This window comes from Catharus ustulatus, chromosome 8 (genome assembly GCF_009819885.2).
Source record: "Catharus ustulatus isolate bCatUst1 chromosome 8, bCatUst1.pri.v2, whole genome shotgun sequence".
NCBI lineage: Eukaryota > Metazoa > Chordata > Aves > Passeriformes > Turdidae > Catharus > Catharus ustulatus.
The window spans coordinates 35564541-35581428 of record NC_046228.1 but is presented as its reverse complement, the minus strand read 5'-3'; the positions used below and the strand labels follow the sequence as shown (position 1 = coordinate 35581428).

General features: G+C 44.3%; 1 protein-coding gene across 2 annotated transcripts in view; it reads right to left on the bottom strand.

Moving 5' to 3' along the window:
* CTNNA3 (catenin alpha 3) overlaps positions 1 to 16888 on the bottom strand; it is a 413367-nt gene that overhangs the window by 36446 nt on the left and 360033 nt on the right. The window contains exons 15-16 of one of the 2 annotated variants that reach the window (XM_033066155.2): positions 15858 to 16039; positions 1547 to 2357 (exon numbers count right to left, since the gene is read on the bottom strand). In XM_033066155.2, coding sequence (XP_032922046.1) covers positions 2243 to 2357; positions 15858 to 16039 — 297 coding nt within the window. In that variant the 3' untranslated portion in view covers positions 1547 to 2242. Of the gene's footprint in view, positions 1 to 1546; positions 2358 to 15857; positions 16040 to 16888 lie in introns of those variants that run through there. The other variant, XM_033066154.1, reaches the window with a different exon arrangement.

The window sequence follows — 16888 nt, the reverse complement described above, 5'->3', positions numbered from 1 at the left end:
CAACAAAACTTCCAACTCTCAGGATTAGAGCTCCCCTCTTCTTGCCACAGTACTACAGATCATGCTCCTTCCTGAATTACTGGCTTGTGGTGAGAGTTTAGTTAGACAGTTAGAGAATTCAGTTAATTAGGGAAATATTGGGCTTCAGCTGAGCATCACTGCTTTAAGGTTTCTCAAACTGTAGAAATAATGATCGTTAATCAAATAATATCCTTTTCATTTATGCCAGCACTTAACTACTGATGCCCACCACACATTTGATCTCACCTTCACTGTGGACATATTCTCCCACCAACTCTTCTCCTAATTTCTAAGCCCCCATGAAGGTACAGATAAAGTTTACTTGATTGCAAGTTCACTAAAGAGGAAAAAGTACCTGCCTGTAAAATGCAAAGAGGCAACTACTTTCAGAATAAAAATTTCTACTTTGCATAATGACAAAGAACAGCCTTAGACTGAAATGCATCTTCTCTGTACTTCATCAATTTGATATGTGCCTTGCACACACTTTGGGAAAAACAGTAAATGCTTGACTTGAGTTAGCAGCAGCCCTGCAGTACCACAGGAAAAGGGTTATGCTGTGCTCATCCTCCCAAATCTCCCCCATTTTTCATGGGGGGCTCTCCTCACTGCTCTGCTTACATAAACAGTGTAACACAGAGAATGTGAATGAAATTTGTATTGTCAGCCCCAAGCATTCAAAAATCATGAGTCAGGCTCCAAAATACCACAGAACTGGAGTAAACACCAGCAGAATTGAAATAATACATCTGCAGTTCTCTGTATTTACGTTCTCTTTTCCAAGCCTTCAGGGCTCCCATTTTCTGCATCTGCTCAGCAGCCATGAAACTTAATTAAAAAATGCTGGGGGTAGGCGAGTTTCTCCTACAATAACGTATCTCCAGCTCCAAGACATGAAATAATACACACAAAGATTTTTAGTAGCATTCTGAGTTAGAAGCACTGACATGTAAGTCTAAAAAAAGTGCAGCTAAAACACGCAATGTCTTAATTTCTGTCTGCTCATCAAATGGCAGTGAGGAAGCTCTCTTGCAGCCACACAGTGGTAAGAGATAAGCAGGAATATGACAGGAGAATATTGGTACAGGCTAGAATCTACCACTGATGCAAAAAAAAAAAAAAAAAAAAAAAAAAAAAACAACCAAAAAAAACCTCAGAGCAAAGACTTAATAAAAATTCTTACCATGGGTACTGTCTGCTAGAATAGCTTTTGGCAGGCAGTCTGCCTGCTATCTCTTAGAGTGCTGCTCAAAGCTTACCTCACTTTGCTCTCCTCTCCACCATTTTAAGAATAAGCAATTTGCTACAGACTGCAAATTAAAGAGCATCCATCATTCCTGCTGCAGAACATGGGGTTGAGGATGGGATTTCCTTCCCCACAGCCATGCAAGAACTCACCTGCTGAAAGGCCTGCTTGAGAGCCTGCAAACTGCAGTCAGGATCTGGGGCTTACAGAGATCATTCCTTACTGGTTTGAACTGCCTGTGCAACTTCCGCAAGACAGGCAAGACAGTCCTGATGAACATTAATTAGGTACTTCCAGGTTTTCTTAATGACAAAGAATGCAGGAAGGGACACACAGTATCTGCAGAAGATTGTATTAACACAACTGACACAATTTAGCCAGGCAAGTTACTTGGCATTAGTATCAGTGTCACCGTCACTTTGTTGTGTTGAGACAAAGCATTTGAAAATATGCTTGGCACAGGCTCTTCAGCGAGTAAAACTTTTTCCTTGTATCATGACAGGTAACATTTCCTAGGATGGAGTATTTAAGCTAAATAAAACATGTCCTAAAAAAAAATGTGATAGTCCTGAACAAAAACACCATTTCATCTTATTTTTCTATCAGTATTAAACCACACTTTTTTCTAAGGCCTAAAATTATGGCAGCAGCTTGTTTCCTTAAGCCTACAGGATTTAAAATTAAAGAGAACTTCTGGACTAAGTTACTGCCTTGGCAAGGAATGCAGTACAACAGCTGCTTGCTCACTGAAATCCTGACAAAATCTTGAGGGTTTCTGCTGCTGAGACAGCAAAAATGTGAAGAATGGCCCTGAGTAACTTAGTGAGGACTTCCCTCTACAATATCACCATCATCATTCCTCTTCCACCCTCCTCCTGTTTGGTTTGCCTACTGTCAGAAGCCAGGGGGAGATGTTAACTGAGTGGTTCTTCCCTCAGGGGATGTGCATTCCCAACACTAACAATGGGCTGTTGCTCAAACACCAGTCAGACAGGACTGGGCAGCTTTGCCATCCTGGCACCTTTGGCATACCATACAGCGGACAGCAACTGCTCCTGCAGAGAGTCTGATGGACAGGCCTGGAAGTGCCCTTTGAAGAAAAAGAAATAAAGTCCCACAGCTAGTTTAAAAGGTATAGGAAATGAAAGAGAACTCGCTGACTCTCCTATTAATCCAGACTGAACTGCTGGTTCCAAAAGCAAAGTTACGGCCTGTGCAGAGGAAGCAGCAACCCTGTGTGGAAAACAGAACACTTTGGACACAGGTAAACTGCAACAATTAATCTGAACAGGAGCTGCCCATGTATAGCCCTGAATGCTTGGAAATGCAAACATGTTTCAGGCATAAACGCAAAATGCAAGGTAACACTGAGTGGATGCTGGCCATGCCCCTTCCAGCAGCAGTAATTCCCTTAGCAGCAACTCGTTCCTGCCATATCCCGTGTTTCCCACACCATGCCAAAGCCTTGGTGTAACACAGCACTGAGCTCTCACACTTCCTGCTGACAGATGTCCAGTATCTGGTGTCTGCAGTTCCTGCCTTCCTGTGCAAGCACTGAGAACCCTTCAAGAAAACCACTTTTAGAATTTTCTTGTTATCTTCATCTGCTACCTCTGACCAGTCCACTTGAAAAGCAGTACCAACAGAGAGCAGGCAGCAATAATGAAGACATTGCAAAGAAAGAAACAGAATCATGCATATTCCAGTACAGAAACCTTGAAACCCTAAATGAATTCATGATCTGTTTATAACCACTTAGTAAAAAAATTTACAGTAATTTCACGATTATAAGCCGCACCATTTTGACTAAAATTTTACTCCCAAACCGGAAGTGCGGCTAACATTCAGGAGCGGCTTATATATGAACAAATTTTGGAAATTTCCCAACCAAGAAGTCCTAGCCAGCAGCAGGCCCGAGCCAAGGCAAAGCCCGCCTGGCCCCAGGCAGCGGGGCAGTGGCGGTGCAGCAGTAGCGCTGCCCGGAGCCGGGGGGCATGGCAGCATCATTGGCCAGGCACACCCCTCTCCCTCCTCCCGGCGGCAGCAGCCAAGGACGCCCCTCTCCTGCTTCCCGGCGGCACTGGCCAGGGATGCCCCTCTCCCTCTTCCCGGCGGTAGTGACCAGGCACGCTGCTCCCCTGCCTCCTGGTGGCAGCAGCGAGCGGGGCCAGGGTCGCTCCCTGGCGGCCGCCCTGAGCAGGGCCGAGCCAGTAAACCCCATGATCCTGTGACTCTGTTACTAATTTGCCACTTTGTGAAAGTTGCACACGGATCCTCGCTGCAAACAAAAGTGCGGCTTACAATCCGGTGCGGCTTATTTATGGAGGAAAAACGAAATGTTGCTGACACCCCAGAAGTGTGGCTTATAATTGTGAAATTACTGTACTTGAGAGAAGAGCATTACCCTATGTCTAGCAATTACCACAGGCCCATATGTACCAAAGAGGCTTCTCGGCCATTACGCACTGAATATGCTGCTTTGTGTAAATGATTTGGCCAACAGGAAAAGGATGTTTAAACCAATGAACAAAATTGAAAATAAACCACTGCTTAATGCTAAAAGTAAGTCAAAGCTCTTAGTGTAAATGGCCAAGTCTTAATTTACACCTAGCTATCACAGTTTGCCTTCAGCTCTAGGGAGAGACAGACTCCCCTCAGGACAGCAATTAGTGATGAAGTCAAGCAGGTGGAAGTGGGAAGCTGATCTGAATGTTGAAAAGCAGGAACTACACTTTTGTTTCCTCCTTCTCTGGCAATGCACTGCTCAGAAGCCCACTTTCTCCACAAGCATACATTCCTGGGGCAGGCCTGCAGGAAGAAGTGTGCTCACAACACCTCTCCTGTCCTCCTTTCCAGCTCTGGTTGCATTTTATTTATTTTCCTTCTTGGTATATTGAGGACCTGTGGCCTTTCCATCAACCTAAAGAAGAACTCAGTAACAGTGTCAGCAACTTATTACAAGGGAACGGTAGAGGTGCCTGTATAGGGGTGATCTCAGTGGTCTATGGTAGAAATATGACTACAGCAGGGATCTTTAAACCAGCTCTTCAATAGGTTTACCATAAGATGAAGTGACCCTACTGAACTCTCAAACTCCTTCCAATAGCTGTCACCCACCCCAGTGTCTTGGGTTACAATATAGGATGTGATCAAAAGTATCTATTCTATCACCATCTGTTTGGACCAGGTGGGGCAGCAATCCTTATCTCCATGGGAGATATTCTGCTAATGGGCCATCCATTGAAACCAAGCAGGGCATTGTTCTGAAGCTTTTCACAACCCATCCTTCCTCCAGAGTGTCATTTTCTGCTAATGGCCATTGAGTCCCACTATATGACTGATAAGATGATTTCATCCCATTGGGAGATGCTTCAGCCAAGGGGAAGAGCCAAGCCTTTTTTACCAAGATAAAAAATGGAGATTTTGGGACACTAAGGTAGCCGTTTTTCCATCTGGACTCCAGAGGAAAACCAGATTTCTCCACATCACCACTGGACCTTCAGAGGGAAACTGCACCTTCTACAGGACCACTGCTTCAACTGAACCACATCTGTCACTGCAGGAGGACTGCAACCACCATTTAATGGGACTGCTACCAACACCCTGACTGACAGGGTGTCAGGTTGTACTCTGACTTTGTCAGGGTTTGGAATTTGTTTCTTTGTAGTACTGTATTTCTATTCTAATTTCCTTAGTAAAGAACTGTTATTCCTAATTCCCATCTCTTTGCCTGAGAGCCCCTTGATTTCAAAATTCTAATAATTTGGAGGGAGGGGGTTTACATTATCCATTCTAAAGAGAGGCTCCTGCCTTTCTTAGCAGACACCTGTCCTCCAAACTAGTACACCCAGGCACACCGAACAGTGTCATTCCTCCCCTCTGATACCACACAGCAACCCAAGAAGTGGGGTTATGTGATCCACTACTTCCAAGCAGTAAGAACATCTCTTGGGGGACCTTAACAGTGCAGGATTGAGACAGCTTTGAGAAAACACTGTGAAACACCACCTTATGTCTGCAATCTGCCATGCATATCCCTGAACACTTCTGCCTGAGCTATCTTATTACTATCTTATTACCAGCTCAGGGCTTGTGCTGAGGGCATCTTCTTTGTGCCCTCCAGTGCTGTTCCCCAGCCTGGAAAGGTGGTAGGAGGATGGAGAGGCAAACCCCTTTGCTAACCTTTGTGAACAGCAGTACTCCAGCTGAGTCTGAGGTGCCACTGCCAGTGCCACCTTTAGGAGAAAGACACAGTTCTGATTCCCAAAAGTACCAAAACAGCAGCTGCCAAGGTACTGAATTCAAAAATGTGTGTTAAAAATTGCCATATTGTTTTGAAAGAAGGAAGTGTGAAAACCACTGGCAGGCTATGCAAACTGTGAAAGGTCCTGGTTTTAATTAAAAAAGGTTGGAACAGACTCCAGCCATAATTTCAGCAGAAAACAGCAGTTCAGCACTGTTTCTTTTGTTCACTGTGCTCCCAAGGTGAGCATTTGTGCATAGTTTTTCTCAGAAGTATGCATACTCCAGGAAGAAAACTAAACTAAAACACTACTAAATAAAATTAATTATACAGGAAATACAAGTAAGAGTGCTTGCAACCCTGCAGCTTCTGGGAACAGTTGCATTTTATTAGATGGCAACTCCATCCTAGCCTGACTCTTGGTCATAAGGAAATCAAAGGTTCATTCCTGTGGAAATTATTTTCCATGGGTTGATCACTCAGAGAGAAGAAAGTCTGACATTTGGTAGGGTGAAGAAAGGATGAGAAATAATACAGGAGAAGTGAGAATGGAAAAACAAGCTTGAAATAACCATGCCTTCATCTGCACAGAAAAGGGTGACTACAGCAAGTGCTGCAGTTCTCAGTCTAGAAGGAAGCAAAAGCAATAATAAACATTTAGGATGACTGAAATAATACACTTCAGTAGAGGAAATTCTAATTACACTTCTTCTCCCCAGCCTAGAATGTAATTCTGGCATCCCCAACAACCAAAGCCAGGCACACCAGCTGGGGAGCCTGGTGTTGATTTGGATACAGCTGGCTGCCACATCACCCTGGTTTTCAGGAGATGCTGTGCCTTCACCTCACCTACACAGCGCCAGCAGGATGCGTCCACAACACAGAGACAAAACCTGGTTTTCTTCAGTGCTCGTGAACTTAATGTAACGTGAATGTAAAAGAAAATAGTTTGTGTTACAAAATCTCTTTGCTTTGGAAAACATGACTTAAATCTCAATTTCCCCCCATTTTATATTCTGACAGAGAAACCTCGATACACAAAGTTGATAGCACTGCTACGGGAGAAGAAGCAGGGGGAAGATGGCAGGGAAGTCCCCGTTCCTCATTCCCTTCTCTGGACTGCCCACATGCCTCCCTGCCGAAATCAGAGAGACAGTCAGACAACACCATCCCTTCAGCGAATTCTCAGCCTGTATCTACAAGAAATCCCCTGAGGATATCAGCAAATGGTTGCCACCAGCTCTGCAAAGCCTATTCAGCCTCAAAAGCTGCTCTGTTTCCTTTCTATTCCACTATCTGCAACTACTACTCATTTTTATGTACCCCTGTTAGGTGCTATCCACGTTATCAAGCTCACTAACTCTGCAGCGTCAACTCCAGACTTCCGTTTCATCAGCCAGGTCAACAGTGCAGTAAGTGCCATCCATCCATCCTTAGACAATAAATTGTCAAGAGAAATGTGGGTGTACATCATACTCTAACATGACGCATCTCTTGTAAGCAAAGCCTCCATTTGAATCAGCATTAAATTCAAAGGGGAAAAAAAAGTAACTAATATTTTATGTCAAATTTCTGGTTGGAATTAATTCACTGCTGTTCCTACCCTTCCAATGAAGGGGCTGATAACTGTAAAAGTTTCCAGTCTTATTTCTTGGAAGCCCTCCAAAGGTTTAAGCTTCTAACTTCTGCTAATTAATTCAGGAGGAACCAGAAACCTGAACATATGGTGTTATAGCCAAAAATATATAGCATATACAAAATATAGCAAATAAATCCCATAAAGTAGGTCTATATTTTAAAGGGTAAAAAACCAGGAGAGGTGCTTTGCCTTTTTAATGACTGCTTCTTTATTTTCCTAGGAGACACTGCTGGGTGCTCTCACCCAAGAACAGCTTGAACAAAATAAACATAAAAACAAGATTTGCGTCAAGACACTGGAGCTCAAAAGGCAGGTTCCACGCCGTGCATTTGGAGAATGCTCCAGAACTGTCATGGTTATGACTTCCCTGAACACTGGCATAACAACAGAATTCCAGCTCCTCCCTGATCACCACCAGTAACCAGTACGGGATCTCAGCTCCCTGTTCTGGGCCTGAGCCACAGGAATGGCCGAGGAACCGGCACTGCTGTGCCCGGTGCCCCAGCCATAGGGCACCAGTGAGCCCAGTGGTGCTGCCCAGGAACCCCAGCCCCAGGGCACCAGTGAGCCCAGTGGTGCTGCCCAGGAACCCCAGCCCCAGGGCACCAGTGAGCCCAGGGGTGCTGCCCAGGAACCCCAGCCCCAGGGCACCAGGGAGCCCAGGGGTGCTGCCCAGGAACCCCAGCCCCAGGGCACCAGGGAGCCCACGGGTGCTGCCCAGGAACCCCAGCTCTGCCCTGCCAATACCTGGCCCTGGCTCACAGGCACAGCTGCCCCAGCCCTGCCCTCTGATGGCTGCAGCCCTGCCTTGCCAGCAGCTTTATCCCTGGCCAGGCTCAGGGATGGGAGAGCCACAGCCTGGCTCTGTGCCCCTCTGGGCCATGGAGCTGCTCCCTGCTGCCCTGGCTGGGACTGCCAGAGGATGTCAGCACCCTGGGCTGCTCCTACATCCCAAAGTGCTCAGTGCAAGCTGTGGCTGCATTGCCATTACCTATATAACACCTGGCTCACCTCCCTCAGGGAGCAGCTCCCAATCCCAGCACCTCACTCCTGCTGCCTCCAGGCCAGGGAGGAAGGTGCTGAGGAATGGCAAAGGTCAAAGGTTGCTGTTCCCCAGCTGGGGGCTGAGCCTACCTCTGCCCAGCCCTGGGAAATACTGAGCATGCCCTGAATGCTGCAGGGCAGCCCCAGCTGTGGGCTGGGCCCAGTGCTGCTCACACAGGCCCTGTTCTGGTTCTGCCTCATTTTGCTGTGCCCTCCCACCTGCCCAGGAAATCTGCCCTGGAAGCTGCCCGGTTACTGCTGAACTCCTTACACTCCTGATGCCTCTGCCCACAGCAGCTGAGGCTCGAGAGCTCTGAACCCCTTTGTCCTGACTGCAGCAGACCCTAGAGATGAAGGGCAGCAGATGGCTCTTTCTGCCACAAGACATACAGCTTGGTCAAAAAATTATAGGGTTGCATTTGCTCTAAAGTATGCTGTGATTTGTAGCTGATTTGCTTCTGGTCCTGGATTAATTTCTGCCAGAGGCTCCACACATCTGTTTGTCTGCCTTATTTGTGATTTTGCTATATTTGAGTATGTCTCCATTTTATTAGTTTGGTTTTGACTACACATATGAAGCATGGACAATAGGTACTCATGATCTTCTTCGCCCAACCAACAAACATCACAATCTCCTAACGCTTTTTCTCAACTTATATGCTAAGGGTTGTAGTACTAGATACTATGAAATAACTGTTACACTAATTGTAATATTGCTAAGAATGCAAGGAAGTCACTGAAATCTTACCCAGGACTACAGGAAAAGTAAAAAACAAGCAACAGCTGTTTCCTCTGATTATTTTGAGGATCCCCTGTCCTCAATAAATACCAGTCCCACTTGGACACAGGAGGTTGTGTCAGCATTGCTCTGCCCTATGCTTACCCACACACGAGGTGTGACTAACACATCAGCACAAACCAGGGATTTCTACACAAACAGCACAATTAAGAGCCTCAGTGCTTAAAATGAAACACATTTTCTTGGACTTCCATTTATAAAATTCTTTTAGGATGTGGAGCATGTAATTGCTCTAATCAGAGGAATTAATCTTCACAGCTTCCATGACTACAAGGCATCCTACAGCAAGCAAGAAATGATTCACAAGTGACTTCGCACAATCCAGCAGTAAGTCAACTAAACACATTACACAAGTAAACCACCACCAGAATTTTTAAGCTGAAAAGTTTTACACAAGACTTTTAACCAGATGGCTGCGAGAGTTCTCTTTGTGAGAACATGTCTGGATTTCTACCTGTACACATGAAATTTAGGAGTAATTTCACATTCTAGCGGCAAATGACTGTTTAAAATAAATTAAAAGATTACCTTAAATTAACTTCCATGCACACATGAAGAAGGCTCCATTCATAAAAAGGGTTCCATTTCTGAGCCCTGCTACTTGTATCAATATGTGGTTTTCTTGCAGGAAAACAAGAATTTTTTAAAAATGGTTTGCAAGGACTGACAATATAAAAAGTTAAACTAGAAAGGTCAAATGTCAAGCTAAAATATTTTTTGTCACCTTTCTATCTAAAGTCTGACTGCAACTGTTAAGCTTAATAAAACAACAGTATTACGCTCACTTTCTTTTCTGTTCCAAGGAAAGGGAAGTTGCACAAGTAAAGTACAGTAATTTCATGATTATAAGCTGCACCCTTTTGACTAAAATTTTGGTCCCAACTCAGAAGTGCAGCTTACGCTCAGGAGTGGCCAATACATGAAAGAAGTTCTGAAATTTCCCAACCCAGAAATGCAAGCTGCAGGCCGAGCCGAGCTCACAAATTGAGCACCTGCTAGTAAAACCCACGATCGCACCATTGTTACAAATTGGTTACTCTGTTGCATGGCGGGGAGAGCGGGCTCCCGCGGGCGCCGCAGGGGGAGCTGAGCTTGCGAATTGAGCACCTGCCAGTAAAACTTGCAATTGCGTGATTGTTACTAATTCATTACTTTGTTGCGCGAGCATCCTCACTGCGAATGAAAGTGTAGCTTATACCCCAGACCACCTTATATATGGACAAAGTTCAGAAATTTGCCGACACCCAGAAGTGTGCCTTACACCCCGATGCGCCTTATACTCGTGAAATCACTGTACCTTTTTAAAAAAGTTTTTAAATGAAAGAACAAACTGTGAATGTCTCACCCTCCCAAGAAAAGAGGCAATAGATAAACTGTGAAATAATTACACATGTTTATCATATAGAAAGATATCCACGATGTAATTATGTCACTGGGAGAAGGAAGAAATAATAACAGAACATCTCTCTGTCCTGACACTTGCTGAAGAGCTTTTATTTTGCCAGACATTCCAAGAAGAATTTCAGGGACTCAGAAGTCTCTCCTGCATATACCAGAGCACTGTGAATGTGATGTGCTGCCTGCAGTAAGCACTCAGAGATAAAAGCAGATGTGTTTTGGCTTTGGCAACCAAAGCACAGAACGGAAATGCCTAAAACGTTGTGGTTAAGGAACAACAAGTGACACAAAGGAACAGAAGCCTGCAAAAACAAAGCTGATGCACACAGGCCTGTATATGTAGCTGTCCTCCTCCTACTGTGATGCTGACAGGAAGCCCCAGTTCATCCTTTCCCTTTAGTATTTTTACTCCAGGTATGAGTAACAGCAAAACCCATTTCCTGGCTGCAGCTGTACATGAGCCAGCTGTACCTTGCCACAGAAATGCTGCAGAGTAAAGACCAAATGTTGTGCTTGTTATTTTGGCCATTAGCTGTTCACTGTACTGGTCTGCAAGTATTTAATGTGCTTTGCTAACATGCAAAGAGCAGCCAGGTCAAGGGGGGATGTGTGCCTCTGATCCCCCATACCCTCTGCAGCTGCACACTGCCACCAGCAGAGCCTGTGGCACTGAGGCAATTCTGACTGCTTAATCCCCAGCAGAAGGAGCTAAACCAGACTGTGCATCCATGAACTACTGTGTTTGTTTAATAATACTACTACTGATGGTAACTGTGTTTCTACAGAAAAACAAATCCACTCAGCTAACAACAAATTGGATATGTAAATACTTGGAGTAACTGTCACAGAGCCAAACTGTTACATTATTTTTGTTTCTTAAATGTTTCTTTTTTCATTCTAAGATTTTCAATCTACCAGGTGATTTTTCCTTTGGAATAAGGGTTGTATAAAATAAGTAATATATTTGGATTTTATAATTTTTTTTTAGAAATTTTACTATCGAATAGTCAGCATTTACTTATTAGAAGTATATTGAGTAGTAACTGCAAAACCACATTAAGTATTTGCTGGTGTATATATTTAAGAATCAGCTGAAATTATTTCTACTGTAAAAGTGGCAGAAGCATCCACCAAAGTATCATATGAAATATCACATTCTATGCAAGTTAAAGACACAGTAGTAGTGTAAAGGAAATTCAGACTCAGTCACAAGCTTTTGGGATGAGCAGGAGGACAGAGATTCTGGACTTCTGCCTTCCAAATCCTGACTTATTTGTGCAAATATTAGAAGCTCTGTGACATTCAGGCAGAAGGAGCAGTATCAGCTGATGGTGCCTCATAGTTTAAGGTGACACCCTTCAAGGATCCATCACAGACCTGAGAGCCTGTGTTTATTTGAGAGGCCAGAGCAGGCAGTGCTGGCAGGACAACAGGACCCTGGAGCCCTGCAATCCCTCCTTTTACCAGCAAAATGTATCACTTAACTTACCCTGCTGGAACAAGGAAACCCTGCTGGCTCTGCTGTACAAGGCAGGGTTGAAAAAACACATCAAGTGTGCACACACAGCTGAGCTGTTCTTGTACAGGAAACTCATTTACCCTAAAGAACGTCTCTACCTAAGTAACAAAAGTAGAAGCTGCTCCTAACACAGAACCCAAAGGACAAATTCACCTGCTTTGCCCAAAGTTATCTCCAAAGTAACTGTCCTTTCTGATAACTCAGCTGGAAAGCACCTCTGATTACAAAACTTGTACAGCCTCCTATGTTTAAGTGATTTTTGATGAAATAATTTAAAGTGGAAGATGTTTGTTCTCATATACAGCTTCTGGCACAAACACTGAGTAGCTGTGGACTCTCAAAAGCATCCCAGACTGCTTAATGGAACAGTGTTGAGCAGTGAGTGCCCTGAGATGAGCAGGGAGGGCAGGGAAAGGGCAAATTCCTCCATGTATCTCAAGCTGAACTGTGCCTGCAGTGACAGTTCAGGGGTTGAGTAATAAAGGTTCCATTACCTTCTGTGGCACTGACAACCAGGCTGGTGACAGGGACAAGCCTGAGGAGAGCTGGGACATGGGATTTCCACATGGGTGAGACGAGCTGGATGGAGCTGACACAATCTGAGGGCTAGAAGGGCCAGAAAAAAGCAAGGAAGGCAGAAGATTCAGGGTGCAGTGAAAAATCTCCACAGAATTTCAAAAGCATCTGGCTGTCGGATGGGAAATAGGAGGAACACAGGTAACTCTGAAATGGGAAGGGGCACTAGGAAAAGTAATTCCAAGAGTGGGTTTTGGTGAGGAGTTTCATGGATGGCCTTGATTAGGAATAGAACCCTCTTCTGTCCTCTTTCTTTGACATCTGTGCTGTCTCAGTCTCTTCAAGTCCTGTACCTATAGAACTGCCATCTCAACTCTGCTTTCCCAAGCAAAGACTGGAGCCCAGATGAATTAGGCTGAGGACTGTGGCTAGTACCAGGTGAGGAGCCCTGCTCCACAAGGTAGCTGCACTTGGTGGTAACCAGGAGTACTACAGACAAGAAAGCTTAGCCAAGCTGCAATCCTTGAAGTACTAGAGAATAGCATTTAGTCTTAACTACAAGGATAAAGGGGACAGTTTTTGGAGGATGACTTTGCTAGATTTTTTTTCTAGTCTTGTTAATTTGTTTTGCTATTTTCACGGTATTTCTCATACTAACTCCAATATTGATGCCATTTTAGAAACAAATGTCAAGTAGCAAGAACAAATACGAGACACTTTCTGAGCAGCTCTCTTTTGTTTGAAGAAAGTGTTCATATGGCCCCATCTGGAATCTAACAACCTACAGAATAGGTATGGGGTAAAAGCCCAGCAATTCTCATTTACTGTTTACACCACAGAGAAGTGAGAGGGATGGTCCCAGAGCCTTCAACAGACACTGTGAATCCTGAACCCATGGCTGCATGCTGTCAGGACAGGCTGTGGAACAGTCCAGCCAGGGCAATTACCAGCAGTGGTCTCTCTGTGGTACATCTACAAAATCACCTCTGACACAGCAGCAAGCTCTGCCTGGTGTCCCAGTCTTACCTGAGCCCTGGTGACACATCTCCTATCATCAAAGTGCTGTGAAAATCCTGCACAGAGACATCCTGCAGTTCTCTGTTTGAAGGAACTTTGCCTGGCGCACAGGGCTCAAACAGCAAGACTATTCTCAAAAACTTCACAGCAGAGCTCCCTTTGCTTAAACCATTGACCCTTCCTTGCTCCTTTCTCAACAGGAATTACAAGTTCCAGTGATACAAAGCAGTGCCTGAATTAGATACACATTCCCTTATATGAGCAAAAGGGATTTGGCATGTTTATTGGATTGTCAACTGTAGGTCTGCTTTAGCAATGGGAAACAAAAATTCTGCTCTGTTTACACTCCATTTAAAGCTTAGGGAAAAGCAGAACAAACCAAATGCAACCCGGGGGTTTTTCTCGTACATTTTTAGCCAATCAGAAGAAAAATTCGAATATTTTCACTAAAATATTATTGAAACTGTTATAGCAGGTCAGGCCATTTCTTACTATTTACTTCTACAGAAGACAAGATGAGAGAAACAAAACCCCAAAACTTTGAAAACCACTCACTGAGATTAAATAACAATGAATGTAAGGTAATACCACATGAAGAACAACAGCAATCAGTTTATGTAATAAGCAACTCAAATACAGAAATTTACTATTTGTCTGAGTAGCTTCTGATGTAACAAATACAAAATGTCAGGATCTTTCATCTCTTCTATGCTCTGGGAGTTACAGAGTGGTGAGCTCAGACCCTACAGTGAGCTGGTGCTTGCTGTGCCTTCTGCAATATTCATGGCCTGGTGTCCAGAGAAAGGCAAAGGAGCTGGACCAGGGTCTGGAGCAGCTCAGGGAGCTGGGAAGGGGCTCAGCCTGGAGAAAAGAGGCTCATAGGGGGGACCTTCTGGCTCTGCACAACCCCCTGACAGGAGGGGGCAGCCAGGGGGTTCAGGCTCTGCTCCCAGGGGACAGGATGAGGGAATGGCTTCAAGCTGCACCAAGGGGAGGTTTGTGTTATATATTAAGGAAAATTTCTCCACTGGAAGGGTGTTGGAACAGGCTCTCTAGGGAAGTGATGGAATCACCATCCCTGGAACTGCTCAGAGAAATGTGGATGTGGCACTTCGGGACACAGTTTAGCAATGAATATGACGGTGCTGGGTTAATGGATGGACTCAATGACCTTAAGGATCTTTTCCCACCTAAACAATTCTATGATCTGTTCCCAGATTTCCAGGAAGTGAAAAGCCAGCTGTTCTCCTCAGCACATACAACTGCCACCTTTGATAAGCAACAATAAGAGGGAGAGCCACGAGAGTCCACCTATTACTGAGACAGACAGAAATCTTCCTTTTACCACACTTCATCAGGCATCACTAAAGAAGAAACACAACTTCTTAATGAAGGAGATATGTAAAACCAGCTTTGTAAGAGATCATAGACTTCTCCATGCAGGTTTTTACCCCCATCTCACCTGCAGGTGGATTTGCAAAGTGTCAGTGTGATAAAATGCAAGAGCTGCCTTCCCCAGAAGGAGCCTGCACCAGAGCCCAGCTGTGTCCCAGCTGGTGTGGCTCGATGCAGCCCTGCTCACTGACACCCACCAGGATACAAAGACACTGCTCTTTGTCTCTTGCATGGAAGGACTGATTTTATGAGGCAGTACGTGTCCTGAAGAGTGGCTGTGCTAAGGCTTCACCTGTCAGCAACTATTTCACTGCTAACTAGACTGGGGGGAGAGAAGGACAGACACCATCACCATCTTTCTTTGTTACAATCAGCTTGATGAGATTTACACAACATTCAATTCAGAACATGAGCAGAAAAAGCTCCTACACTTAAACTTGTTTCTTGTTGTAAAAGAATCACTGAACACATACTGGCAGCAGGAAGAAATACCAGCTTTGAGAGCTATCTGCTGTGGTACTCTTCATTCTTTAAACTACATTTAGCAGCACAAGAGTTCTGATGAAAGCAACAGCAATAAAGGGATATAAAATATGTATGAATCTGAGTGTGTACTGTCATACATGGGCTCTGTGTAGCAAGTTTTATGCCTGACAGCACTCTCTGATACAAGCAGACAGAACAACAGATGAAATGAATCTACAGCTTAAAATCGAGATTATTTTGTAACTCTTTCCCTTTCACTGAGAACAGAAACAGAGTCTAAAACACGTGCAAAAACCCTACCAAAAAATTAGTAAGAGAGAACAAAGGCAAATAAGAAAGGATAAGCATAGTTCAAAACATTAAATCCCTCAACACTTCAGTTCTCCTACCTGATGTGCTGCATGAGCTGAGCCACTCAATTTTGCAGAGACACTGTGAGCAGACATTAAAAACCTCTGTATTTTGCTGCTGTAACAGTCTGACAACAACTTCCAGCATTTCTAAGTATCCAAGAACCCTTTTTTACCTAATTACCTTGTGAAGTCAGTCATCTCCATCATAATCACACACATCCTCTTGGCCAGAACAATTATGTCATTGCTGGTATCATCCCAGATTTCAATCTCTGCATCAAGCTTACTCTTGACTTTTTTGAAGTCAGCCACTTGCTCAGCTATCTTTTCCTTCTCAGCTTCTGGCAGTTGAGTCATCTTGGCCTGAAACAGAATAATTTGATTTGTAAAACATCTATGTCAGAATATTTTCTTTTTTAAACAAAACCACTGCACATTAATAAATACATAGCTTAAACACGCTATGGCATGAGCCAATTGTTTGAGTTTGAGCACGTCCAGCATTTGTTTGCTGTCACTGGGCTGGGTCAAATAAATAATCTCAGTGTAATGGGGATAGTAGTGTTCCTGAAACCATTAATTTCAACATAGTGAGAGAAAGAAGATTAAATTCTTCCAAAGAGCCTTTATGAAAGATGACTGATACATTTTTCTATTTCTTAGGGCTAAGGGAGCCTAAGTAGAGTAGTTTTAAGTATGATGCATGTTAGAGTTACAAAATGCAGTATTGATTCCGGTAAGAAATAATCAATGAAAAAAGTTAATTGTCCTGAAACACTTAGGTATGCTTCTCTCTTCTGAGAAGGTTCTACATTATCACTTCAGGAAGTGAAAAAGATTTAATTGTTCAAACACACGACTTCTGTCTTTACAGAAGATTAATGGATGAACATGTCAGAAATCAGGATGTAAGATTACCAAAAGCTCCTGAGAATGTAGCATGGTGAGAGAAATGTTTCTGCTTTGTGTTCTCCATGAGCAAGATGGCCAGCCTGCTGCAGCCATGGGTCAGCCAGCCCTGCTGTGTCCCAAAGAGGCCAGGAAGCAGCCAGGGGTAGGGTATGACATGGCCACATGGCCACACGGAGCTCTGGCCCTTCAGCACAGCTCCTAGCCCAGAGAGAGAGGCCACGCCGGGCCTGATGGCTCTGCTGCCATGCTGCTTCCAACCTCACACCTTCCCTCCAGGCCACAGGAACCCACAACTACACA